The sequence below is a fragment of the Apiospora marii genome (genome assembly GCF_038362585.1).
Source record: "Apiospora marii strain CBS 49790 chromosome Unknown utg000001l_segment0_segment0, whole genome shotgun sequence".
Classification (NCBI taxonomy): domain Eukaryota; kingdom Fungi; phylum Ascomycota; class Sordariomycetes; order Amphisphaeriales; family Apiosporaceae; genus Apiospora; species Apiospora marii.
Genome location: NW_027117372.1, coordinates 2714118 through 2740840, shown reverse-complemented (window position 1 = coordinate 2740840; position 26723 = coordinate 2714118). Strand labels below are relative to the sequence as shown.

General features: G+C 54.3%; 8 protein-coding genes across 8 annotated transcripts; 3 read left to right on the top strand and 5 right to left on the bottom strand.

The window, feature by feature from the left end:
- Window positions 1-273: 273 nt before the first annotated feature.
- Window positions 274-1765, top strand: PG985_000903 (uncharacterized protein; the record flags this gene model as incomplete). The annotated part of the gene is made up of 4 exons (XM_066820672.1): window positions 274-693; window positions 752-1165; window positions 1233-1424; window positions 1658-1765. 4 exons carry the CDS (start codon window positions 274-276, stop codon window positions 1763-1765), a joined length of 1134 nt encoding a protein of 377 aa, XP_066691551.1.
- Window positions 1766-3762: 1997 nt separating this feature from the next.
- On the top strand, window positions 3763-5067 carry PG985_000902 (GTP-binding protein GTR2; the record flags this gene model as incomplete). The annotated part of the gene is made up of 3 exons (XM_066820671.1): window positions 3763-3974; window positions 4051-4152; window positions 4212-5067. The coding sequence occupies 3 exons, from the start codon at window positions 3763-3765 to the stop codon at window positions 5065-5067; spliced, it is 1170 nt and encodes a 389-aa protein (XP_066691550.1).
- A 556-nt stretch (window positions 5068-5623) lies between these two features.
- Window positions 5624-7641, bottom strand: PG985_000901 (uncharacterized protein; the record flags this gene model as incomplete). Its single annotated transcript, XM_066820670.1, has 3 exons — window positions 5624-5676; window positions 5789-5877; window positions 5963-7641. 3 exons carry the CDS (start codon window positions 7639-7641, stop codon window positions 5624-5626), a joined length of 1821 nt encoding a protein of 606 aa, XP_066691549.1.
- Window positions 7642-8062: 421 nt separating this feature from the next.
- Window positions 8063-9227, top strand: PG985_000900 (3-ketodihydrosphingosine reductase; the record flags this gene model as incomplete). The annotated part of the gene is made up of 2 exons (XM_066820669.1): window positions 8063-8374; window positions 8430-9227. The coding sequence occupies 2 exons, from the start codon at window positions 8063-8065 to the stop codon at window positions 9225-9227; spliced, it is 1110 nt and encodes a 369-aa protein (XP_066691548.1).
- A 974-nt stretch (window positions 9228-10201) lies between these two features.
- On the bottom strand, window positions 10202-11482 carry PG985_000899 (uncharacterized protein; the record flags this gene model as incomplete). Its single annotated transcript, XM_066820668.1, has 3 exons — window positions 10202-10486; window positions 10630-10913; window positions 11059-11482. The coding sequence occupies 3 exons, from the start codon at window positions 11480-11482 to the stop codon at window positions 10202-10204; spliced, it is 993 nt and encodes a 330-aa protein (XP_066691547.1).
- Window positions 11483-12511: 1029 nt separating this feature from the next.
- PG985_000898 (glucan endo-1-3-beta-glucosidase) lies at window positions 12512-13822 on the bottom strand (the record flags this gene model as incomplete). Its single annotated transcript, XM_066820667.1, has 1 exon — window positions 12512-13822. The coding sequence occupies one exon, from the start codon at window positions 13820-13822 to the stop codon at window positions 12512-12514; it is 1311 nt and encodes a 436-aa protein (XP_066691546.1).
- Window positions 13823-17240: 3418 nt separating this feature from the next.
- On the bottom strand, window positions 17241-18634 carry PG985_000897 (glycoside hydrolase family 16 protein; the record flags this gene model as incomplete). Its single annotated transcript, XM_066820666.1, has 2 exons — window positions 17241-17945; window positions 18098-18634. 2 exons carry the CDS (start codon window positions 18632-18634, stop codon window positions 17241-17243), a joined length of 1242 nt encoding a protein of 413 aa, XP_066691545.1.
- A 1702-nt stretch (window positions 18635-20336) lies between these two features.
- PG985_000896 (uncharacterized protein) lies at window positions 20337-23120 on the bottom strand (the record flags this gene model as incomplete). The annotated part of the gene is made up of 4 exons (XM_066820665.1): window positions 20337-20475; window positions 20538-22003; window positions 22217-22740; window positions 22997-23120. 4 exons carry the CDS (start codon window positions 23118-23120, stop codon window positions 20337-20339), a joined length of 2253 nt encoding a protein of 750 aa, XP_066691544.1.
- Between the last annotated feature and the right edge of the window lie 3603 nt (window positions 23121-26723).

Below are 26723 nucleotides of genomic sequence, written 5' to 3'. Positions count from 1 at the left end.
AACTGGCCATAAAACAGACAGACCTGAGCAATTGAAATCAACCTGCAGACCCGAGCAGGAGGAACCTGAAATCCCTTCTCCCGTCCCTGCAGATTCTAGACTCCAGGGAAGCTACAATCGGCCACTAGAAGGATCTAGGGGCTGTCGGCGAGGCCCGCAGCTAGGTACCCTTTCAGCTGGGCACTAGCCTCTATCGTGAGGCCTCACCTGATGCTTTAAGGCATTACTACACCCAGTCTGTGCACTTATACATCGCCGCAGCGACATCTCAAAATGGAGCAGCGTCCAGCCAGTTCTAGAGGGGCTAGTCTATCGCCCTCGGGCTCGGGTGCTAAAGTACCCTCCAGCCCTCTTTCCAAGGAGCCGGCCGTGCCTACCGCCCCGTCATCTACGCCTCCAGGTACGGCGACAGCGGCGGACGGACTCTCCTTTGCGCAACGCAAGGCTCTGTCGTCGCGCTCCTCTTCCACCAAGTCGAGCATTATCGAGGGCAACCACCTGATGCGCGGCGTCGACCGGCCCTTACCTGGAGATATGCCATACCGGCGCAAGTCGCAGGCCCAGCCCGCGCTGGCCAAGAAGAAGAGCGCCTACTACGAGAATGAGTTCGCCGCCACGAGGGAGAGCAACCCGGCGTTGGACCGCGTGCGCAATGAGGCGATTGTTATGGCCGAGTTGAAGACCAATGTCATAGTAAGTATCGCAAAGTGGCATGCTGCCGTTGAACAGCCTGGTTTAACCCCCGAGACAGATAGACGACGAATTCTCGTTCATCACGGACTTTTCTTACCACATCTCCAACCGCTATCAGCGGCCCATGTCATCGGTTGTTGTCAATGTACAGCATAGTATGTGCATAATGTTTGGCGGCTCCTTTGAACCGGCGTACACCTTGACCATCCACGCGCTCCCGAGTTTGGTCCAGCCTACGACGAACAAGAGGAATGCTGCCCTGATGCAAACCCATATCCAAGACACCTTGGGAGTACCAGCGTCGCGGGGTTATGTTCGCTTTGAGGCCACACCCGAAGCAAACATGGCATATGGCGGGAAGACGGTAGCCGGCGAGATGGACGACATAGATAGAAATCAGAAGGACGGGGCGGCAATTGACCGGGCCCCTTCGAGGGCGGCTGCCAAGACTAAGAAGATGTTAGGCGTTCGCGTAAGTCCACGCCATTTCCCCCTGCGAAGGGCCGACGTCGAAGACGATATGTTAACACAAATCACAGTCCCTACCTGGCCTCCGACCCACCCCGTCCATGTCGATACGGGAAGAGGCAAAGCTGCCCACTCCCCCCAGCAGCATGGACGACACACCCATGATCGCCACCACCATCCCAGAGCATCCTCCCACGCCCCCCAAGAGCGAGCAGGAAACCGAAGAGAAGCCGACGAAAGTAGCGGTGCGGAAGAAGAGCTTCGTGAGTTCGCTCTTTGGGGGTCGCGGTTCGACCAGAGACAAGCGGCCAAAGACGAGCGGGGCGGCAGTTTAAGATCGGGCTTTTATGGGAATGGGAAAGTAAGCAAGGCAGGAATGAGCCGGATGGGAATCAGCTCGGGGAATTTTACATCAAATTAGAATACTGGCTCGGAGTTATCGGGAGGCTAGATTTACGGGTCATGAACATTAAGGACGCCTACGACTTAATTATAGGTTCCACCAAGAAGCGCCGGACGAACCGCATCTACCAGCCAAGGCCTAGATGGGAAGCTGGAAAAAGAAAGTATACGACGGGATGTTTTCCAGCATTGCGATCGATAGGAGAGGGACGATAATACCACTGCCACCTTACTTGCCCCCTTTATACAGTGCTGTGGAATGTTAGGATCAAACAAGACTTGGAAGTCGGTAGGAAACGATGTACAGTCCGCGGCGTACTGTACCGGTAACAAGCACCCCGCATAGCGGCTGCCTTACGTGATGCCACTCCACAGTACCTCCTTCATGCACGTACTTCTCAATTCAACCGAAGCTGCAGCTTCAATCGACCTGACCTGACGCGACATTGCAGGAGCTCATGGTGCATTCCAGTGATTGATGCCTATTATACTTGGCATGTTCACCTAAACCGTTTCAAATTGAACAACCTGCGCATACCTACTAGCTCAACCCTCTGCAAAGCGACGACGTTTCTAGATTCCTGGGCGGCGCTGCCAGCTAAGCCTGCCAGCCTGCATCACCAAATAGCATCCCAGCCTCGTCTTTTGTTCCGCGCGAGACATCTTTGGACGTCCGCCCACCCGCCAGCATCCACAACGACGGCAGTTGGGGTTACAAAAAATAAAAAACCATCTGTCAAGACCGTCTTACCAGGCGAGACCCGACACAGCGAGCTCGTACTGACCTGTATACGCTCGGCATCTCCAGTCGAATCAGGGCTCACTCAGATTCCGTCATAACCCCCCCTCACTAAACGAATCACTGTTGAGCAACTCGTGCCACAATCTCCCTGGATCCCGACCCGCAAACTCGGATTGTACCATTCGCTGTGATTCGAGAGGGTCCCAGTCCAGACAGTCAGTACCTTCTGATTCAGATTCCTGATCGACAAAGTTCACGTTCACCAGAACGGAAGGAGGTCTTGGTCTAAGGGCACCTCTCACTGGGTGAATGAGCCTTGATCGCCGCTGAGGAGGAGGGGAGGATTGGGTGATAGCGCTCGAGGAACGGACCTTGGGAAGAGAAGACGAACCGACAAGCTTTTGGAGCGAGAGCCTAGCGAGAGCCCCTGGCTACCGTCATCATGGAGGTGAGACAAATACTTTTCTTCCCTTCTCGTTTTCCCTGGAATTTTAATGACTTACCTTGATCCTTTCCTGCTTTAAAATTACCCCGGCGAGAGCAATATCTACACCGCGGAACGTGCCCGGCCGAGTGGCATGGATACAGCCTGGACAACAACACATGTTGTTCGTCACTCTCATTTGGGCGTTTGCAGTCTGTCGCCTTGCTACTCTATTCTGCTCTAAGCTGTCAGACCGCCATTCTGGCACCGCCCAATATCCACTGCGTCTTTCTTTTTTTGCTGTCTCCCGCTCCCCGGAATCCTTTTGGCGTCGGCGCTGCCAGGAATAAACAATCAGCCCAGTTCCTTCCTCCCGTTGGGATGAGATAAGAGTTAGGCAGGCGTCGCGGGCAGGCCCAAGCTCAAGAGTTTCGCCGCCTTGGGTTCCTTTGAGTCACCATCTGAGCTGAGTCCCGACCTGTCCGTTCGTGCGACGGTGAGATCAGCAGCAATGAGTCCAGCGCATCCCACGCTCCAGGCTGCAAATCAGGGCAGTATGTATTGTCTTGTATGATTGAGGTGGCCTTAAGACACGTGAAGCAGTCTCTCCAACACAGCGTCCGATCATCTCCTTGGTTGGAAAACCTGCCTTCGTCTGCTGGCAGCCGTCCAATTGTCACGCCTGGACGAGATTCGCGATCTAGCATTCCCGCCGTCCGAGCTTGTGAAATTGGCGACCTTGTTCGTAGATTGGCTCGTCCGTCACCTTGCTGCGACGCCAAACCACAGCACAGAACCACCGCAACAAACGAGGCGCATCTGGGTTACTCGTTTGCACCAAAAATTCCGCCCCGGATTGACGACTGGCTGCCGGGAGTTGATATTGCTATGAATTCAAGACGAAACCACATATACCCTTTGGCGGCCTTGGTTCCTTGGGAGATGGACAGTTAAGCCACCTCAACAGGCTTAGAGCTGGCACATCTTTTTATCTCTGCTTTCTATTTGTCCTAGCATTCGTTTTTATTACACCATGGGCTCGCCGCTCCGCGGGCGGGACCCTCCCTCCGAGTTGGAGGGAGGCGATAGAATTCTACTTCGAAGGCATTCCAGTGTCGTCCTCAGTCCAGCTCAGCTAAATCTTGAACGTCTGTATGAACAGAACAGGGCACGCCAGCAACAAAACGATGGGGCGAAAGCAACGGAGCCCTCTACCCCGGGTGCGCCTGCGAAGGGCAAGCCCAGGTTGCTCTTGATGGGTCAGAGAAGGCAAGTGACATTGCTCCAGCATATCGAGCTCATCAAGCTAACGAAATAACAGGAGTGGAAAGTCCTCCATATCGAGCGTTGTCTTTCACAAGCTCCCACCCAACGAGACACTGTATCTTGAATCCACAGCTCGTATCCAGAAAGATTCCATGGCGTGAGTGACACTCCCTCAGTATATTTGTTCTCTTGCACTGCTGACCTGCTTTCCTGCAGCTCTTTCATGGACTTTCAGGTTTGGGACTTCCCTGGCCAGATCGATATCTTTGACAATCCAACATTCGATATTGATGCCATGTTTGGCGAAATCGGTGCCCTGATCTGGGTTATCGACGCACAGGATGACTACTTGGAAGCAGTAGCCCGGCTGAATGTGACAATTCTCAACTTGCAGAGAACTTACCCGAACATCAAGATCGAGGTTTTCATACACAAAGTCGATGGCCTTTCAGACGACTACAAGCTTGATATCCAGCGGGATATAACCATCCGTATCCAGGACGAGCTATCGGATCACGGATTCGAGAACGCACCCGTGACCTTTCACCTCACAAGTATCTACAACCACAGCATTTTTGAGGCTTTCAGCAAAGTCATTCAAAAGCTGATACCACGGCTCGGCAGTCTGGAAGCCATGCTGACCAATCTTTGTCGCACCTGTCGATTTGAGAAGGCCTATCTCTTTGATGTCTTGTCCAAGATATACATTGCGACGGACAATGCGCCGGCCGACATGGCCAGTTACGAGATTTGCTCGGATTACATTGACGTCATTATCGACATCACCGAAGTTTACGGTAGCTGGCCGCGGTCCAAGGGCTACCGCGAGGGGCTAGAAGGCCCTCCTTGGAACCAGAAGCTGGACGACCAGGTCGCCAGCAACTGGGCCGAGAGCTGCATGGTCTTGACGGACGCCAACCGGCCCATTATGCTGCGGGAGGTGGACAAGTACCTGGCCCTCGTCGCCATCATGAAGGACGACAGCTACGACAAGATGCCGCTGGTCAACATGAACGTCGAGGTCGTCGTCCAGGGTCTGAAGGAGTTCTTCGATATCACGAAGCCGAAATAGGAAACACGCTTCGGATAGTCCCAGGCAGATGCCGAACAGACCACCTCGGGTATATCTACTAGGTACATAACCTATTCTAGATGCGGGCAGTATAATCCGTTGGTCTTGGCGAGAATCGAACACGGTTCCCATTTGAACCCCACCGACGGTTTATGTTAAGACGTTTGTACGAAAATATTGCTCTAGTAATAATTGTACGGCACATTATTCAAGGCTTGCTGGTTTGAGGTCTGGAGCCCATGCGGCAAAACCAGCTCGTATGGGTCATTTGGCTGTGCATATAACGAATGGGCTTGGAGTGATGCTAATCAAGACAGGCATATATGCCACATCTTCCGAGGTGAATGCGATAATTCTCCAGGCGGAAGACTAAGTATGCAGGTTGAGCTTGTTCTAATTCCACATCATCATCACACATGGGAGAACGCATCACTCTTGTCTCTGATTAGTCATGAAGTGGGGAGTCATCACAAGAAAGCATGGATCGTGATCGTGATCGTGGACCGCAGTCCCAGTTTGTATTTATAATAAGCCTCTCTCAAGGTTGGCCGACATATTACAACTTTGTACTCTTGATCAGGTTGCCCTTGATACCCGTAGCCTCTCCGCCTGTAGTGGAATCTGGGGTTAGCTAGTGCTCCGATATGTATGGTGAATAGATGCATCCAAGACAAAACGATGCCAAGGATCTGCGAGGGGAAGGGTTGCGGCTGCTGCTTACCATAGCCTCCACGGCCTTCTCCGCCACTGTAGGTGGCCTTCATCGACTTCAACTTCTTCTGCGCCTTGGCGTACTTGAGACGCTTTTTCCTGTGAGGGGGGAAAGGGGGTGTTAGTCAATATTCGGCCCGCCATGGTGGTTATTAAATGATGCAAAGGGGAAAGATATACGCACAATCTCGGGTTTCTGACGTCCTTCTTCCGGTGAGGCGTCAAGCCCTTGTTCTTTTCGATCTGGTAGGTGATGAGTCGCCGTCCGTCCTCGCCAATCTCCTCCTTCTCGACCACCCTGTCGGCGCGCCCGGCGGCGGCGAGGGCCTCCTTGCGGGCGGCCTTGTCCGCCTTGTTCTGGCTGCCCTTGGCCGCGATCATGTCGTAGTACTCCTCGTCCTGGTCCTTGCGCACGGCGTCGGCGACCTGCTTGTCCTCGTCGTCGCTGCCCTCGCCGAGATTGGTGCCCAGCTTGGAGCTCTTGGTGCCGCGCTTGATGGCCTCGACGTTGAGGCGGGCCTGGCGGTCGCGCAGGCGCTCCTTGACGGGCACGTCGTCGTCGCCGCCGGCCATTCTCGAGCGGTCGGCGCGGTTCTGCGACTTCTGCACGATTTGACTAGTGTAGAATCGCAAGCTCTTCTTGCGCTTCGCCTTCTCCTGGGCGTCTGCCTCGCCCAGAGCCTCCTCTTCGCCAAAGTCGGAACGGTCGTCGTCGTCGTTGTCGGCCACGGCCTCGACGGCCTTGACCTTCTTGGCCTTCTTGGGCTTGGTCGTGATCAGGGCATCGAGGTCGGCCAGGGAGTCTTCGATCGCCTTGGCTTCGCGCTTCTCCTTCTTGGACTTCTTCTTCTCCTTCTTGGCAGGCTTCACCGTCACTTCGGCCGCGTCGTCCACCACCATAGCGTCTTCCTCGGGCGGTGACGGTATGCTAGCAATAGCCGAGGCAGTCTTGGAAGGCTTGAGGTCCTTGACATTGTTCCACGCCTCACGTGTCTCGAGAAGGAAGTTCATGACCTCGTGGTCACGAAGTTCTGTCGGGTCCAGTGGCTTGGAAGATCCCTCATCGTCGCGAGCGGGCGACGTCAAGAGAGCGAAGTACATGCCCAGGGTGGCCACGTACGAGCCGCATACGCGGTACTTGATCATAGGCAACGACCTGCCGGGCTGTCCCTCGGAGTCCTTTCGCAATTGGTCGAGCTGTGGCTGCAAAGCCAGCAGCTCCTCGGCCAGGGGTTCGAGCTCGGGGTAGCGCGATTGCAGCAGGCGTAACCGGTCGTGCTCGGACATGTCTTCGGGTATCTCCATATCGCCCAGAACCTCGGTCACCACGTCTCGCTCCTCCTGGTCCTCGTCGTCTTTCGCGGTAAGCCATTCGGACTCGATGAAGTCAGACTCGGCCATCTTGGCTCTCTGCTTCTTCTGTAACCGCTTGGCTTCCATCTCTTCCGCCACGGCCTCGGACTCTTTCTGGATCTCATCGGCGCCATAGTAGTCCTTCTTCGATGTGCCCCAGCCCTCCATATCCTCATCTTCTTTTTCTTTGGCCTCGTCCGCCTTGGACTTCTTGCCCTTCTTGGCCATACGCTTCGCTAGCCTGGCGAGCTCGGCGGTCTCTTCGTCGGTCTCGGAGTCTTCCTCATCGCCATAGTCGAGCGCGTCTTCCGACTCCTCGAAGAACTCTTCTTCCTCCTGCTGGCGCTTCTGCTTCTTGCTGGGGGCTTCGTCGAAGGTTATCTCGTCCTGCCCTTGCCAGGACTCGGACTCGGAGAGGTCTTCCAGGTTGATGCGCGCATCTTTGGGGTCGAGTTCCTTGGGGCCCTTGGGCTGCGCGGCGCCCGAGGAGGCCTTCCTCTTGCGAGCCATCTTGAAATACAGGAAAAAGGTATGGGTTGTTGAGAGTAGGCAATGAGGAATCTCCCAAGATACTTTGGTTGGTATGCAATCTTCAATGCTGGTACTACCACAACTTTTTTCTTATCGATTAGCGTCTCTAGCGAGCCGTAGGCCCCACCCAGCTCGCCAAGGAGGGGCGAGGGCCGCCGCTTGAACCCAAGCCCCCCTGTAAGGCTAAATTAAGCAATCGTTAACCAACAAAATAATGTCAATTTACCCCCCCCCCTTGCATCGGGGATGCATATCATACCATTTCTACAGTAGCATGTGCCTCGCGATTTGTTTTGCGGTGTGAACAGTGTCGGCGGAGTGGACTAGTGTCTATATATTAGTCCTCTCATAACGCTCCTTTGAGAGACTTTGCCATTCCTCTTGTCCACTACCCTCACTCATGTCATTCTACCTCTATATCGTTGGTGCTGCGGTTGTTGCGCTCATCTCGGTCCTCGCAATGGGTCTCTTTGGTGGAGGCAACCACATGCCCGTTGATGGCAAGGTCAGTAGTAGCCCAATGCAGTCCAATTGCCGCGTCCTTAAGCATGTGCTTACATACTCGTGTTTGCTTTTACAGACTATCCTGGTCACGGGTGCCACCGAGGGCATGGGCCGGTGTGCTGTCCGTCAACTCGCAGCCAAAGGCGCCAACATCATTGTTGTCTCGCGCAACGTCGCCAGGCTCGAGGAGACTGTGGCTGAGATCAAGGTATGGATTCATATATAGCCCGGGCTCGCGCAGAGACTAACACTTTCTCCTAAAGTCGGCAGCCAAGAATCCGCAAACCCAGCGCTTCCACTACATCTCGGCCGATGTGTCCAAGCCCGACTATGCCCGCTCGCTGGTCGCCGAGGCCGTCGCCTGGAACAACGGCCAGCCCCTGGATATCGTCTGGTGCATTGCGGGCAAGTCGTCCCCGGACTTCTGGTTCGAGGCCCCCTTGTCCCTATCTCGGCAGCAGATGGACATCAACTACTGGGGCAGCGCCGAGATGGCCCACGCCCTCCTGCGCGAGTGGTGCGCCCCCGACGCGCCCGTCGTGCCCGAGCCAAAGCACCTTGTCTTCACTGCGTCCGTGCTGGCCTTCTTCCCGGTCATTGGCTACGGCCCCTACAGCCCGCCCAAGGCAGCGCTGCGGGCCCTGGCTGACACGCTGAACCAGGAGCTGGAAGCGTACCCCCAAAACGTCAAGGTGCACATCGTGTTCCCCGGCGGCATCCAGAGCCCGGGCTTCGACCGGGAGAACCAGACCAAACCCGAGATCACAAAGGTCATCGAGGCGGACGATCCGGTCCAGTCGCCCGAGGAGGTCGCCTCCAGAGCGATCCAGGGGCTGGAGAACGGGGACTACATGGTCACGGTGGGCTTGCTGGGCCGGTTTTTCCAATGGAGCGCCTTGGGCGGCTCGCCCCGAAACAGCTGGATTGTGGACACAGTCGTTGGCGGCATCGCCCAGGTCATCTGGATGTACGTTGTACCTGACATCTTCGGCAAGATCCGGAAGTTCATGAAGCAGCACGGACACCCAGGAGGCTACAGGAACAAGGCGAATGGAGTATAATTTGTAGAGGGACGATGAATTCTTCTGACTACGAAAACCTAAGTAATGAGACTACTTGATTGCTTACTGATGAATCCATGTTGTGCTTATGAAACCCAAGTTTTTGTCATATTTCTACCACCATAGCCAGGGAAGTTGCGAAGCCGAAGCGGATGGAGTTGAAGTTGGAGTTGGAGTTGTATTTCTGTAGTTTTGCCCATCTGCACTCGATCCCGAAGCAGTCATTCCGGAGGCGGGATACTGAGGCTCTCTCGTCCGCTGGTAACCCTCATAGATATTGTTGCCTCTTTCAAGGGCATCGGCCCTGACTTGTTGGTCTTGGGCGATCTGTGCTGTATTCTGTGTTAATCTAGTCAGATAAATTCCTCGTAAATTTCTTACCCTCCGAAAGATTTGCAGTTCTTGGGTGGCTGGATCCGCTGCTAGGATCATTGACTGGACCTGCGGATGAGGACCACCAGTGGCACATCTTGGTTCAATAGGGACGAGAGTGCGGTACTTAAATCTTGATTTGACCTGAAGCTAGAGTATGCTTGATCTCGATAACAACACGTACATGCCATCTATCTGGGACAATCCCTTATTATAACCTCGGTTTTTGGAAGGCACTATACATATCACCACTCACTCATGCCCACCCACCATGCTCATGAACGCCACCTCCAGTCATATTGACTTCAACCTCCACCTTCTCTCCCGCCTCCACTGGATGCACTCATCATTGACATCGTTCTCTCTATTGTAACTAAAAAGAACCAATCCATACTTGACTCAACTTCAAGGAGTTCCCTGCGATATCTGTTGACTGATCCAGACTACTTGAACGCTGCCGAACCTGTGAGCAAGTCCGAATTAGCCATGATCTGGTCATCGGATGACAAATTATAATGACTCCTCGTCTTCCATTCAGTCCTTGACACGTCCAAATTCCCACCAACTAAGACTTGCTTTCTTCGCAGAGTCGAAGCCATGACTTACGCTGCCGTGGCCGCGAAGACCTCGATCCGGCGCGCCTTGCTCAGCGTGCTGAGCGCAAGGCAGAAGAGTAGCGTAAACACGCAGACGAGCCCGATCTTGGCGTTGTCGCTTCGCACGCTGTACAGGATGACCATGGACGCCAGGGGGGTCGCGGACCCCACCAACGCGCCCACGATGCGGTTCACGAAGTCGTAGTGGTTCGCCGCGTACAGGTGCACGCCGAAGTCGTTGTCATCACCCGCCACCGGCGGCGCGCTCTCTAGGTCTCTCGGCAATGTTTTCTGTTGCAAGTTTTGGATACGAGTTAGTTTTATATGTTGTTTTTCATCATGTATGAAAGGGGCTTGATTTATATCATCGTTTGATGTATATCAAGAGGACGCAACAACAAGAACACCAGTAATTAATTGCCTCATTCACATACTTTATGTCGCTTGCAAAGGCAATGCACAACACGAAAGAACGGCTCCACGAGCCAGGTCGAGAGGATGTCGTTCTCCTCCTCCTTGCCGTCAAGCAGCACCAAATCGTGCGCGTTCTCGCTACCATAAGCGGCCGGCCCCTCGGCGCCCGCGAGATCCAGCGACTGGAAGGCGCCGAGGCGGTCGTTGAGGGACGAGGACCCGACGATCTTGAACATTTCCTTCCGTTGCTCCTCGGTCGGTGGCGCCAGTCCGGCCATCTGCGAGTACTGTAACAACGCGGAGTCTGTGGCCCGACGGTGCCGTCGGCACATTTTTGATTAGCGCTCTGGTCTCCCACATCGACTATTCCTCTAGGGTGTTAAAGCAGATAAAGTGATGGGCGGGGGTCTTTGAAGGCAAGGAGAAAGCAGGGGACGGCCATGACACACAATACTCCCCCAACCTCTCCCTAATCTCCAAGGCCACCTCCCACTGCCGGCTCCCCCGGTGCAGTGCCGGCTCGCTCAGCACCAGCCAGTTCCAGTCGCAGTCCCCGCGTTCGGGGCGGCCCGTCTCGAGGTCACGGCGCCGCTGCCGCTCCAGCTCCCGCTCGAGGTGGCTCAGCTCTGCCTGCAGGTACAAGATGTTGAGGGCCGCGAGCCGCTTGAACTTGCGCGCCATGCCCGTCTGTGTCTGCGACCAGAAGCGCGCGAGGAAGGGGTACCCCTTGGGACGGAACACCGCCTCCGCCGCCGCCGCTGTCGCCATCGTCGTCGTCGTCGCCGCCTCGGGTTTGCGTTCTTCGTCGGTGGACGTGAGGGGAGGAGATTGTGGTGATGCTGACGCTGCTGCTGCTTCTGATTCTTCTGCCATGGAGTAAGTAATTAGATGTTGTGCTTATCTGGGTGGTCAGTTCCCCCCATTTGAATGTATATCACGATATGCTATAGTAAAAATAACCTCGACGCTTCTCGTGCTGTAGGTAACTGCATAGAGAGAGTGCGTGACTGAGGGCTGTTCATAGCCCCATGGTCTCTGCCCAGAGACTTGACCGCTCTGAAATCATGGGATCCTCATGGCGGCACCGATCCGGCTCTGTACGATGACAGCAGACGTTCGGTTCTTGCCGGATACCAACAGATACGCCTTGCCCTCGAATGAGATTGGGCAAATCGGGGTCTCACAGGCTGTGCCTTGGCGGTTCACCACATTTGGGCAGCAAACAGTTACGTAGCCCTGGTTTCGCAATGCCATGGCTTTCTGAATTAGCCATTTCTGGGGGCGAGAGCACCCTATTCTAGGTGCTTTTTACAACATACAGTTTGCCTGAGTACCTTCCGAATGTAGAAACTCAAAGATGGACGACGTACTGATTTTGGTCGACACCTAGAACGTAGCCTGATTCGCGTGGATTGATATCCATAACGTTAACGAATGGTATTGGTGTATATAGTCTAAGTAATTATGCAATGCCCTGTAAATTAAAAATGAATAATGCCGAACCCCAATGAGCGTCCTTCCAGTATCCTCCAGTATGGCAAATTCGTCATCCATCGTAAGTCCTTCGTCAAAAGATCCCAATCCAAACAAATAACGCGCAACCCATGGAAATGCAAATGCAAAATAGCTGGTATACCCTAGAATCCTGCGGTGACGTCAATAACTAATGCCCCCTAGCGCGTGCTGTCCTGAAGAGTAAAGGGGGATATCCTCAAATCTAAATGGTCAAAGCAACCCATGGTATCATCCAGAATCCAACTTGAACAAAAACTGATATCGAAGAGAGGAAACAAAAACAAGACGAAAGAAAAAGGGGAAGAAAACATGACAGTCGAACCACGAGATTCTCTAGCTCTTCTCTTTCATGTTCCTTTTCGTGAGAACGTTTTTTCTCACAAACGCTCACTTACACATGATTTTCTGGGTCACTTTTCCCATCGTCCCTTTGACTTTCTGCCACAAGCCGTTCTTCTTCTTCTCTTCCCCGCCCTTGGGCTTCTGGTCGGCGGGCTTGCCGTTCTTTTTGTTACCGTTGGGGGCGCTGGGGGCCTTCTGCTTCTGGCCGTTGGTTGGGGGAACGACGCCCGAACCGCCTCCGCCCAGGGTGACGGTCAGCAGCTGCGGCGCGCCGTCAAAGACGGTGCCAGCCTGGTCCTCGCCGTCGCCGGGAGCTACATCGTCGTACGGGAAAGCGTAGCCACGAGCGTTGATGTTGTTCTCGTGCACGACGCGCGAGTAGTGGTTGGTGATGTCGTTCTTGTAGTAGTTGGCCACCTTCTCGCCGAGCGGCTGGTTCGAGTTGGTCAGCAGCGTGGAGCGGTTGAAGGCCGCAGCCAGGCGCGGGATGACGGCCAGCTTGGCCTGGTTCTGGTCCGTCGCGAAGGGGCCGGTGCTGCAGGTGAAGATGTCCTGGGCTGTCGGCTTGTCGTAGACACCGGCATCGCCAAAGTCAAGCTTGCCGTTGACGACCTTACCCCTGACGTCGCCGGCCGCGGCCTGCGTGTTGATGGTGAGCTCCTCCTTGCTGTACTTGTCCCATACCTGGTCCACGTAGGGCTGGTAGTAGCCGTCGAACAAACCGGGGGCGATGACGTTGCCGGCGTTGGGGCTTAGCGCGCGCAGGTTCTGGCCGTTGGGGCCCTTGACAACCAGCTTGTCCCAACCCTTGCCGTCCTTTGCGTGTTGGGCCTCAAGCCCTTTGCAGATGGCGTCCAAGCCACCCTGGTTCAGACCGCCCACACTCTGGACCTTGCCCTGCTCGTTGCGGAGCTCAAGTGCGACGGGCAGCGACACGAAATCGACGTAGCTGATGTTAACGAACAGCTGGTCCTTGTTGAAGGTGAACTCGCAGAATCCCCAGTTGGTGTTGTAGTTGGGGTCCGCCAGGTTGTTCACGGCAGGCTCCACCAGGGCCGGGCCGGGGTTGACGGTGAATTTCAGTTCTCCATCGACTGCAAACCAGATGCGACCCCCAGCAATCTGGGGAATTGTGACATTGGTCGTCGATCCGGGCGCACCCAAGGGAATAGCACAGTTGGCAGCTAGGGCAGCCTGAGGTTCCGAGGGACTGTCAGGGTGGTAGACTGTTTTCCCGTCCGACTGTATTAACAGAACATGGTTGTCACGGTTGATGTCCAACCCTGTGATGTATGCGTGGACATTGGACGATTGGGTGTTGTTTTTAAGAGCGATTTCGGTGGTTGGGTTCGTCATCTTGACAATCTGGGTGCAGGATCCTGCAATAACGACAATGTTTTACGCTGGTAAAGTGTATATATGACAGCAAAGCAAAGCAAAGCAGGTGGAAGATGAGAGAGAGAGGATGTAGACTGTTGGGGCAGAAAAAGGAGACATTCTAGAAGTCTTTAAATTCCAATGAGTGAAGACGAGACAACATAACAAACGGAAGTTCCAACCCCCTGGTCAGAAACCCTGCCCAGCGTGTTCATGCATGTGCTCGCGGTTCCATGCTCAGCAGCAGTCAACCTGTGACCTTGGATAAGGTCATATTAGAGGTAGTAAAGGCGTGTGCAGACACATTGACCTACCGGCGATACGTAAGCTGAAAATCTGGATTTATGTGCAGAGTACCCAACTACTTCCATGGCGGCCGGCTCTATCTGGATTTGGATAGGCCCATTTCCCGGAGCCAGCTGTCAATAGCGAGGATAGCGAAGGCCATTGGCCATTGTCTCCCATGGAAGGGGTACCGAATGATATTGAGCGTGGGTCATCCGCGCCATGCACGATGTTGTGCCGGCGATCTTGCCAAGGCTGGCTGACATGGAAAAGCCAGGAACGGGCGGAGACATGGCAGAGAATCGTATTTGGACAGCTCACCATGTACCCTGTTGGGGAAGTTTAATGATGGGAGGCGCGCAGGACGTCACCAAAAACAAGCAGCCGATTGAATGAGGGGACCCATACCAAGGGGAAAAAGGAAGCAATAAGGAGATGAGATAGATCCGGCAACCGACCGAGAGGAGGGTGGTCCAGGCATGAGAGACATGGTGGACTTTGACAGGTAGGTTGGAACAAGATGCCAACTTTTCAAGTTGGCTGAGCATGAATGGGCGGCTGTAAAAAGACACGAGATGACGTTGTTCATGAAACATCGTCATGAATCAATCCATCTGGGACGACAGTGGAGCCGCTATTGGTCGTGGGTCTGATTCGGACTGGCCCGGGCAAGTCACCTTATTGCTTGTTAGCTAATAAGTATTAGCTGCTTGAGCTTGGTTAGATGAATGGATGCTTTGGTGTTTGGCACTTGCTGAAGAGCCGGCGCTAGAGGGGCATTGCAGTGGGACTGTTGGCTCTGCTCTGCTCTGCCATGCCATGCTCCCCTCAGCTTAGGGAAAGGACAGCACGCGCGTAATGGTTGTTGGTGTTGGTGTTGGTGTTGGTGCTGGGTGTGTGTTGTCGTCTCGGAGGCTATTGCCCAAAATGAAGCTGATGTGCTCAATGCGAGACCACATGGCCGAGCCTCCCCCTACTAACGAACCCTGAAGATTTTTATACGCCCGAGTGTTCGTCGTGATAGCGCCAACGTTCATTTGTCATGCTTGGCTGGAATGTTCAAGCCCGCCGTTATCAAGTCACATTGATAATGCAGGCCAGCGTATTCGGTAATCTCGCCAGGTCGTACCCAAGTGGCCAGCGACAGAAGGATGGCAGCATGATATGAAGAAGGATGTGTGGTCTGTAATGAAGGTGGTCGGTCGAGTCTCGTAGTAAGACATGACCTCCCGGAAAACCAAATAAGCTCATACTATTAGTAGTTGTTCGCATCAGCTGAGCTTTTGGTTGGCAGACTCGCTCGCATACTACTCCAACAGCTAAGTCGTGCTGGGCTGGGTTGAGCTGCCCCGACCAGACCACTGATCTTTTGAACGAATTCCCCGAGTCGATCATGGCGGGAGGGAATGAAGGTGGGGAAATTTGAGGGAGATCGTGGGGTCAAAAGGCGGCGGGTATCATTGGGCTTGTATGGAGTTTGTGCACTATCTCACTAGGCATGGAGGAGGCACAGCTCCCAGGCACAGTGCCTATAACCCACAGCTTCTTCCTCGAATGAAATGCCACGATGATCTGCGGCCTGCATGTTTCTCCAACTGCGGCATACAACATCCCCCTCATTGCCATCATTGTCCTCATCACGTTCTCCATTCTCCAACAAGACGGTGCAGCACCTGAGCTCCCCGATGGGGCAGGTGGGGGATGCCAAATGTGTATGTACCCTACAAGTATGCAAGTATGCAAATGGCCCATCACACGCGTTGATTAGTATTCCACCTCACACCCGACAAAGTGTGACGAGGCCCCGTCTCGTCTTTACTGGCCCGGCCGAACGACTGGCTGGATGGTGGTCAATCTAAGTCGGGCCTGTGTTACCATGCTTCGGTGCCTATTCGGTGCCTTCGAATGGAATCCCCCGCCTTTTGTCTCACCCGAGCCCCCGGGCGAAGTGGTCACAAGCCTACGTACGACAGGGCTGTTGCTGGGGGGAGGCTGTTGGCAAATAAAGTTTTGTGTCATGACCATTGTCATGAACCATCCAGCCACCCGACAGCCGAAGTTTCGGCCTATTTTTAATATCCTACTCCCCAGATGCGCCATCGGCGGTAGCAAGGGAGGAGTTAGGGAGGGGACCCGACACTCAACCCAATTCATCTCTGATCGAGACGGAGAAAGGCCGTTTGTGCAAACCAACAAGCTAAGACAGAGTCGTGTCACCAACCCGGCGACTACGCGGTCTATCTCACGATCAAGTGAAGTTAACATATATCACCTGCCGCCCAAGGATGTGCATGCAGAAACAATGACGGCGTGTGTCTGATCGATCACTGCTGCGACAACCGCCACTCGCAAACTCCCGGCCGTAGTGCTTAGACAGAGACACATAGAGAGGGTAGAGAGCGCGCCCTCAGTCCGGACGCGATAACGAGAGTGCCTCGCCGCAGAGGATACTTGCAAGTAGAAAACCATCTCGGGATACGTAGTTCGTACGTAACGCCCTCTCCAATACTCGAGTTCTGCATGATGGGCCCCTGGCGATACTGATACCTGCATGAAAATGTAATGCGGTTCGTGACATGTGACGATGCGAGTTTGCTCGCGAGTCGTTGTATTATCATTGGATGAATGGCACATACTAACAAAATCCTCACTTGCTTCTTATGTTTGACTTCTTCCATCTCCCTTGAATGCTAAAGCCAGGTTTCTCCCACTACTTACCGAACTTGCACTATTTCATTACATCAACCCCCTCTCGGAAACATCGCCATGGTTGGATCTTGGGCCTCCTGGGCCCTTTGTTGTTCGATGCTCCCCGCAGTATGGCTGTGGAGCGGCTATAGCAAGAGGAAGATGGCGGTTTCCTCCAATAGTCTGGCCTCCACCAGAAGACGGGTGCATGACCGCCGCGCGTATCTCCAGGGACTGGTGCCACAATAGGCGACGATACGCCCCTTTACTCTTTCCTTCCAAGGGAACAGCAATGGAAAGACATGTAGAGCTCTCAATTATCAGAGCGACCCAAAAACCCTCATCGTGCGCCCGAACTCCATACTCCGTACTCAAGAAAAACGAATACATGCTGCTATATATACACACATTACCATTATCAATATCATTGCCCGGCTATCCAGATAGTCGCTCCGAGCGCCACCGTCAGAACCAGGGGCACCAGCCTTCCCGCCGTCGCCACCGGGAGACCCGCCGCACTGTGGTGTCCATCTCCTCCGCCATTGCCCTGGCCATTAGCACCAGTGCCAGAACCCTGGCCATCGCCCGAACCCGGTTCGGAAAAGAAGAACCCCCGGTTCCCCTCCGGGATCTTGCACACCCTGTTGCCCCCCGCCGGGGCCTTTTCGCACCTGCTCCGCGCCTCGCCCCCGTGCGCGGCGTCCGAGGAATTGAAGTAGGCCTTCACATAACTCACCACGGACCGCGCGTCCGCGGCCGGCGGGCCAGCCGACCAGCCCGGATTGCCGTTGCTCCAGTGGGACAGCAGAAGATTGCCGCCCCTCGAAGGGATCCCGCCGCTGCCGCCGCCGCCGTCTTCCCCACCGGTCATGGTGGCCAGGACGGCGCCGTCGGCGTAGAAGACGACGCGGTCCGCCAGGAAGTCGAAGCGGTACTCGTGGAAGCCCGCCGTGGGATCGAAGGGCAGGTCGTGCTTCTGGAAGGTCCCCGTGCCCGACCCCGAGGCGTCGTAGCCCGCGGCCCGGGACTGCGCCGTCTGCAGCACCAGGTTGACCGGGTACGACTGGTTGGCGTGGTTGAACTCGTGCGAGAGAAACTCGATGTCGATTTCCTGCGTGTCGTTGAAATACTATTGTGTACCCCGGCGGATTAGAGAATGTTTCGGCCAGTTGCGCGAAAGAAAAGTGGAAGAGCACGTGTATAGGAGTTCTTGGTATAAGGGGTATATAGTCCGGCCCCTTTATTTTTGCCCACGACAATTTCGATAGAAAACACACATACCCAAAAGAAAGCCGTGCAGGTCCCCGGCACGTCCGTCACCTTCAGTCCCACGCGATACGTGCCGTAAAAATAGTCCAGCTCCGTCGTAGCGACCTCGGCGTTTTGCACCATGCCGTCGACGACCTTGCCACCGACGAGGAGCTCCAAGCCAGCGCCGGCACCACTGTCGTTATTATTATCACTACTAGATTTTCTGTTCTTCGTCGTCGCTGTCGCCGATATGTCGGACATGGCGTTCCCCGTGACGTACGCCTCGCCGAACGGCCCGCGCGCAGCGCCCGCCGACTTGGTGAAAGCCTGGCGCGCCCACCGCCGCGACCCCTTGTAGCCGTCGCCGAAGTAGTCGACCCGCGTAAAGTCGCTCTCGAGCAGGTCTGCAAAGACGAGGTCCGATGACCCGCTTGTCGTCGTCGAGTAGCCGCACTCGCAGTCCGCCGCGACCGGTAGGGGCTGTAGCAGCAGAAGCAGCAGCATCGCCCAAGGGACGACCGCGGTGGCCGCCGAGGACCAAAAGCCAAGCAGGTTTCGAAGAACCATCGTACTTGCGCATGCGTTTTCTTGCATTGAAAAGAGTTACGAAGAGAAATAAGGAGACGGAGCGCGCGCTGTGTCTTGATGGGTGTGCAAGGTGAAACGGTCGCAACCCCTTTGTGTGTTTAGGCGGAAGACGAGCCGGGAACTCGAGCGAAGACTCGCGATCGGGTTTAAGAAAAATGTATTCGATCTACTCCCATGGGTAGCTACAGGATGGGGAATGAAAATCTACATAACAATCAGAAGAAACCAACAGCATATCTCGAGTTCGAATGCGCCGGGGTAACGAGGGATCCAGGCGCGGTGACACAAAGAGCAGCAAGCAAACCCCCTTGCACACCACAGCGTCCAAGCTTGCTGCGTTCACCCGTGCTGCTTGGAAGAAGTAACCATTAAATAAGAATCTGTAATTAATTTCACCCTGGCGCCGAGCGCCCCCGTCAGAGCTACCTACCATCCCGCACGACGAGGGGCTATCTATTGTACCAGCAAGTATGTATACGCTTACTACGCGCCGTTGTAGATCCGCAACAGCCAAAGCCATCCTAGCATGCAGTATACTTATAGAAACGGCCAGGAAAAGTAGCTAACAAGACGGGATGACCATATTTCTTCCACCTGTGGCTCGTTTTTATTTCACTTTCCGGCACGGAACCAAAAGGAAGATTCGTAGCAAAAAGTAAAAAACAAAAGCAAGTGAGACCCGTAAAGCAATGCTTGCGGATCAAAAGGATGGAAACACAGGTATCAACGCGACGCGTGAACCAATGCCGCTACCCGGGCATCCAGAGATAAGAAATTCGCACCTGCGTGCAGGCACCCGTTTTGCTCAACTCGATGCGTGGTAGACCGGGAAAGGGGGCCGGGGCGGGGAGGAGAGGTGGGGTTATCCAAGCCACTCACTGTCAAACCGGGTATCCCCCCCCCTACTACTTATCAAGGACGCCCAGGAGTCAGGATACAATCTTCACTGCTTCAAGAGGCTACATGTCACACCGTGGCAAAACAACTTAAGACTCAGTAGAGAAGTGATGCATTCGAATCGAGGACGAAATATCTATACACGCGAAAAAGGCTTCAAGAAAATCCAACATGTCCGTTTCAATCTGGCGTGTGCCCTATCCCTCTTAGTGAGAGGCTTGCATTAAATACCGAATCCCCCACCTGCCATGCCTGAATACATGTGAGAGATTCGCCCGAGCCCGCGCGCCGTAAGAGGATAGGATAAAATGAGTGTGAGGAAAAGTCAACGCAAAGGCTGCTGAGAGATAATGTTGAACAAGGTATCTGGGAACGACGACGAGAAGAGGAGGAAAGCAAACAACGACAAAGGCAATTAGAAGACAAATAGAGTGCCGTAGCTAATAGGACAAGAGGGGAAATGAATTCCGAAAATGGACCAGCCAACGCTTCACACATTAGGTTGCGCGTACGGCGCCGATATTCCCCTCTCTGCTGGGCCGCCAGAAACCCTGGCGTGCCAGCCTAACCGTCCTGATTACCGGTGACCATGAGAATGCAGACGTTTGATGCAAGGACAATCGCAAAAGCAAACGAACTCCTCATTCTCCGCCACGCCAGCCAGTCCAACCCGTACGCGCACGACGAAAAAATCAAACGCGAGAGGTATATGCCAAGGAAAAACTCATGACCGAGGAAACAGTAACACCAACAAGGAAAGAAATCGTGGGTCTCGTCAAAATATCTAATACACGCTATCCTCATCGGCACCTTGAGACGTCATCGACGGAGTCGACACATTCGACGACGCCTCAACATCATCGACGTACCCAATGAGTGCTTGAGAGTGTAGCTGGAAGGATTCGCCCATCAGGCGGGTAATACTGCGAGCAGACGTTAGCACACGAGGTCGCAAAATTCAGGACTATTGGGGACCAAAACTTACCCCCAGACAACTACCTCCGACAACATAGAACCCCACAGACCAGCAACCGTCGAGCTCAGCTGACCAGGGTTGGGGCTTTCGGAATCGTTCTCGAACAGCGAACGGACCTTCATGTACATCGCTCCTTCCTCTTCAGTCGCAGCCTCCTCGTCATGTTCCAGACGGTAAAGCCACAGAGTCAGGATGATCATAAGGTCCATTCCGCAAAGAGGATGCTCAATGCTCCAATTCGTAGGTGACGTGCGGGCGACCCAACGGACTCCCTGGCGAACTGCTGTTTCGATGCAGTTGTAGCATTCTTGGATCACCTTGATCATCTCGCTAGACCGCCTAACCTTGTCACGCGCATTGGACATGGCAGCCGCGACCTCGTATGGATCATGGTATCGCAGAGCCTCTTGAACCGTCTTCAAGTCAACCTCGAGGCGGGCCCGCGCGTTGCGGAACATTGCCTTGGCGTTGAATATTAACGGGTGGCCCTTGTGAGGAGCGCTAAGAGGAACCGTATCAACTTCAGGCTCGCAGAGATCAAGGGATTTCTCCCACGTCTCCAGAGCTAACCGGAGCTTGTATTCGGTCACGACATCTTGCAGAGCCTCGGGGCTGCGCTTGTGATACCACACCTCCAGAAACAAGGCGTTGATCATGACACGCGTCGCAAAGGCACTATACTTCAAGGTCTCGCCCTGGAACAGGTTGTCGTGAGCCGACATAAATGTGACGGCGGGGGATCCCTTGAGCTGTTCTTGCCACGCGGCCTCGTCGGTTACCTTGGAGTTCCAGAGGGCCTCGGACGAAGGTAACTGCAGATCTTCGAACTCATTAAAGCTGATGGCAGGCGTGTGGTTGTACGTCAGGGTGAGCAGACCGAAGAATATGTACACAGCATAGTACGTGCGACGGCAACCTTCATCCTCAACCCACTCGTTCCGCGTAGGATGGGTAGTGACGCGAGCCTCTTGCCTGAGCTTTAATTCGTAGCGATTGCCAGCAACCATGTTGGCAAGAAGACTCTTGATCGAGCAAGCCCACTCAAGACCCTTGGGGTCACCACTCCAGCTGGCAAACACCATGTTGAGCAGAGAGCTTTGCATAGTCCAAAGAGGGCATTTGCGAGAGCTGAAGTTCTCCTTGTTCTGAAGAAATTGGTTGACGAGGACCTTGGAGCCGATATGAAGCATGTACGCTTGATCTTGGTCAAAGGCATAAAGAGCACCGATAGAAAGAGCTGCCATCAAGAGAGCCGGCGAGCATTCCGTTGGCTTGAACGAAGCGGGGTGCAAGAACGGTAGGTGGTGATGGAACAAGCCGAAATACGTTGCGAGGTAGCGGTTCAGGGATGCCAGGCTGGGAAAGCGGAAGCCCTCAGGAATGGCGCGTTCTGTGTCGTGTGCTCGGATGTTGTCCAACACAATGTTTCGTTCGTCGTCACTGAAAACCTGGGGGGCCTTGAAGCCGGAAGGAGACTTGGATGGGTTAGCATTTACGTGATGACTATGTTAAGCCGGGCAGCTTGGAGTAGGCCTTGTGGCACCAGGTGAGAAAGTGGGGAGTGAGTTCAGCATCGACTGCATAGCAGGCGCGGGACCATTGCAGGTTTGGCTCGATGAGATGGAAGGGGTAATCGGCACGGTTGAAAGGCCAGAACAAGGTTGCATATGGGCATAGGCGGTACTCACACTGGCGAATGAATGCTGGTCGAAGGAACCAGATGCGCTGGACGTGATGGAGTGGGCCTTGTGCTCTGCGGCGGCTTGAGACATGAAGCTATCCCACTGAACACCATGAGGAGGCATCGACTCGGGCGGGTAGCCAACGGCTGGTTCCAAGATGGGGGGACCGTTTTGAGTGTAAGTCATTCCGGGCATCGCCGAGGAACCCTCGTAAGGGCTACTACCATTGCGCATAGCAGCTGTGGCCTTGTGGTGAAGATCAGCGACAAGCATTGCAGCAGTTTCGACGTCAAAGACTCCTTCGCTGCTGGCTTCAATTTGCTCCAGAGCGGCGTTGTCGATGGCGAGAGATTGCTTCGCGGAGCCCGGCAAAGCGCGTGGCGCTTTGGGACCGGCGCGCCGTTTGCCGTCACTGTGTAGCGGAACACCACCGTCCTTTGCGTGAACAGTACGATCATGGCGAAGGAGAAGATCGCGTCGCACGAAGGTACTTCTACACTTCATACACTTGAAAGGACGCTCCTTGGTGTCTGTGGATGAAGATTGGGTTAGCAGGGAATCTTTGGAGTTAATCGCCATGAGGGGTAGCGCATGCATCGCGCGATTGTGCATGATGGCGTTGAGGGGTAATGGAAGCGGGAGACGCGAGTCAGGTGTTCCGCGGGAGGGGGGAGTAAATCGAGCTTTCTTGGGAATGCGAAAGGGCATGAGGGGTTCTGCAATGCGAAAAAAGATGAAAACACCACATACGTGATCGTTCATGTCTGCTTCTGTGTTCGCTCCTACTGAATGCCCTGTTGCAGTACTGGCATTTGTACTTCCTGTCTGGTTGCGCGAGAGAGGTCTTTCGGGTGGCCGGAGTTGCTGAGGCGTCCGTGGGAGGCACGACTGCCACGTTGGCGCCGGGCATCTTGACGAAGGTTCGGCGAAGTCTGGTGGGTGATTGAAATGGCAATCCGGGGTCGACGGCGACGACGTAGAGTGGACGACGGGGCAGAGAAGTGTGGACAAGGTTCGACGAGGGACTGGTCAAGAAATTGGCGAACGGGTCGCTGGCTTCAAGATGTAGCGCGTCTCGCTTTTCTTTCTTCTCTTTTCTTCTCTACGTGTGCAATCGAGTCGAACGGCTCAACGATTACGACGACGGCAAATGTGGAAAACTGGCTACGGCTGATTCTCCCGAAAGGTTGTGATTGACTGAAGAGCCCTTACAGACCGATAGTTGAGTATCGTCTATCTCTTTTTGAAAACTGCTCTTCTTCTCCTCGCTCGCACGCGCGCTCCCGTGGGGTTTAAAGTGTGTCTTCTTGACTCGTCTGGACGTAGTTGGTCATTTGTATCGCTATGCGGGTCATGGAATGTGATGTGGTGAAAGAGTGCGGCCAGGGCCTATTAAATTAGTCTGGATACACGAGAGTACCAGATATGGGTGATGCGCTCGTCCTGTAAAGTAGGCGACGCGACTTTGGGGGAATGGGTTGAAGATTGGCGATTGTTGAGAAGCTTGAGCAAGCGAGGGGTTGATGGAAATGATGGAACAAGAAATCTGGGAAAAAAAGGAGGGGGAGGGCGAGGTCAAAAGCTCGGGCTGGGCCTGCTGGAGAGTCTGGGCTGTCTGGGCTGGTAGAGGGGACGGGAGTGGGAAAGTGTGAAGAGGGACGAGGGACCGACGGCCAGAAACACACAGTATCGCGCCTTACTGTATAGCAGAGCTGGACATTGCAGTGACGGCCGGACAGTGCAGTGAATAAACAGGGAAGCGAAAGAATGTACATACACCTACAGTACTGTACTGAATGGGTCTCTCCCCTCCCCGCACGCTGCTGTTGCTGGCTGCTGCGCAGGCTCTGGGCCCCCCAAATCTACTAGGATTGCGGGTGTGCCGTATGTGTTGTCTCTCGAGGGTGTCGGGTCTTAATGCAATTTGTACTGTGGGTTGGATTGAGGGCATTGAATGCTTTTTGGGGCTGCCTTAGGGGTGCTGTGGTTGTACTTTTTCTACGTGCACCTACATGAATTGTACTTTGAGTTGCTTGTGTCAGCTATGCCAACAGCTACCCAATCCTCCTCACTCCCCTATAAACGAGTGCGACGCCAGGCCGCAATGCAAATTGGGGATTACCAGCAACAGTCAGCGGGTGGAGGAGGAATGTACCCCCAAGGCACTGTGTTTTTTTCCTTCGATGGTGTAGCCCGATCCGAGCTTGCGCGGGCGCAATTGGGAGGGACAGAGGGAGGGGGAAAACTTTCTGGAGGGGCAGAGACAGAGAGCGAGGGGGGGGGGGGTTGGCTGAGTCGATACGATGGGCGAAGAAAACGATAACTGTGGAAGGTGGACAAACAAGCCCCTCGAGTTATTCGCACAGTGTGCACAGTAAGATTTGAGCAGCCCGGAGAGAATGTGCGAATGTTACGAGGGGCATTCAATACGGTCAGGTCTTGGAGAGAGCTGTGCGTGCATGTGGTTTAGCGCATCAACCCCCCCCCCCCTGGACAGCGAACCTACGATTTAGTGGACTTCGTGCTTCTTGGAGCCTTTTTTTTTTACAGACCGACCCTGCTGTTCCTGGTTGGTACCTCCCACCTACAAAAGTAATTCATCTGACATGGCAGTCCTTCTGGCCATATGTGACAATTTATCGATGCAAGCGATCTCTAAATGAACACCATGATCCATGAGCCCCAAGAATGGTTTGCCAGCACTGCGACAGAGAAGATGGAAGGTGGGGTAGAGTTGTCTGTCCATACATGTGTGAGGTATCGACTTGCGCCTCCAACACAAGTTTTTGGGATGACACTCTGTCCAATGACTCCAAAACCAATGCCGATAGAATCTTGTTCAGGCGGCTCCCAGACTGAGCACTTACCAGTCGCCAGTCAATCGATGATCGATAGACGACGTTTCCAAACCTTGAGATTCGCAGGAAGAACAGGCCTCACGTCCATTCAGAGTGTACAGTGCCACTCGAATGCGAGAGCTTGCCCTACTAGAGGGACTTTGGTCAAACCAGTCACGCAACCAAGTAACACATCAGAGGGGGGCAGCTTTTCCACTTCCCATGAGCTGGGGCACATTAGTTCACCGGGGAACATGCCCAAAGTCTACGACATCCACTAGGCAGCTTCATCCACTTTCCTGTCGCTGATGTCCGCCCACCCAACCCGGTCTTCCAGAAAACAGATTGAAGAGAATACCGAGCTTCCATTTGGTCCTTCTTATTATCGTGCCAAAAGCAGCGACAGCCCCAGATAGGCTTAGCCGGCCTGACACGAGAAATTGGACTGGCGTCACACGCCTTCTACATCGCCCACTCGCACACCATTCATTCCCTCTCTGCTTTTGAGACGCATCATCGTCCATCCATCCCGTCGCCATTGATTAACCCGGCATGGCCCTCCTTCCGTGCCGTTGTGGGTGCACCTGTGGCCAGGTATGATGAAAGCGACTGTCCAACCTCTCAGGCATCGCCAGCGCTCTTGCAGAGTGTCACGCACACATGGTCAAGAGACCTGCCCCCGCCTGCATACTGTACGGTATTGCCCAGTCAAGCCACGAGTGGCTCCCCTCCTCCCCTCCAAACACAGAAGCTGAGAAGTCTGTTTTTCTTCCATTGGCATGCTTCCATCAGCGTGGGTCATTATTCTTTTTGCTATTCCCAGGGAAGAGGACAGGGGCATGCCAAGCGTGCCTCTTATGCGGTGGTGGTGGTGCTGGTACGAGTACGTACCCCTCTGAACAAACGCCAGTGTCATCTATCTGCCCCTCGTTTCCTGTTCCTGGCCCCCCGTTTTGATTGCTATTTTGGTTAAATTTCGAGCTCCAATCGAGATAGACGCGTATCATCATCCTTGGCCCCTCATCTTACTCAGAATTCCCTTGCCGCAAGACGAAGAGTTTTTAAAGGACGCAGTGATGAACCCCTCGCCTCGACATAAGGGGCGGCTGGAAACTTATGCCAATCTACTGGGCAACGTGCATACACCGCGCCCTGTACGTCCAATGCTCTCCGGTTGCAGCGACAGGCCTACCATTACTACTGGGTGGACCGCGGAGCAGCCTCGCATAAGGAGGAGTCCCAGTGCATGCAACTAGGCCTTGGAATCCACTGTGCCTCTTTGCGAGCCAGGCAGCTCAAAGACGGCAAAAACCTCCCATTCCCCCAAAATAGCGTCAGGCGACACCAAGCCATTGGACATTGATCGACGAACTACTCACCTGCATAGCCGATTTCCTAGGTGATTTGCCTTATACAGAACCCATGCCGTAAAATGGATCCTCTCTGCATTCCCGGCGCGAGGCTGGTGTTGCCAGCTCACTTGATCATCCACAACGGTTGTGTGTCCGTCAACACCGCTCTGGCATACCTAGGAAACTATTCAATACGCTGTATCAATATAGGCAAGTTGTTCGACGTTGCCTACTGAATGTGGCCAGACCGCAACATCGCAACCCCCCACATCAACAAGACCCCGGCATGCGTTACTCGTGCCGCTCATTTGTCGCGAGGCTCGG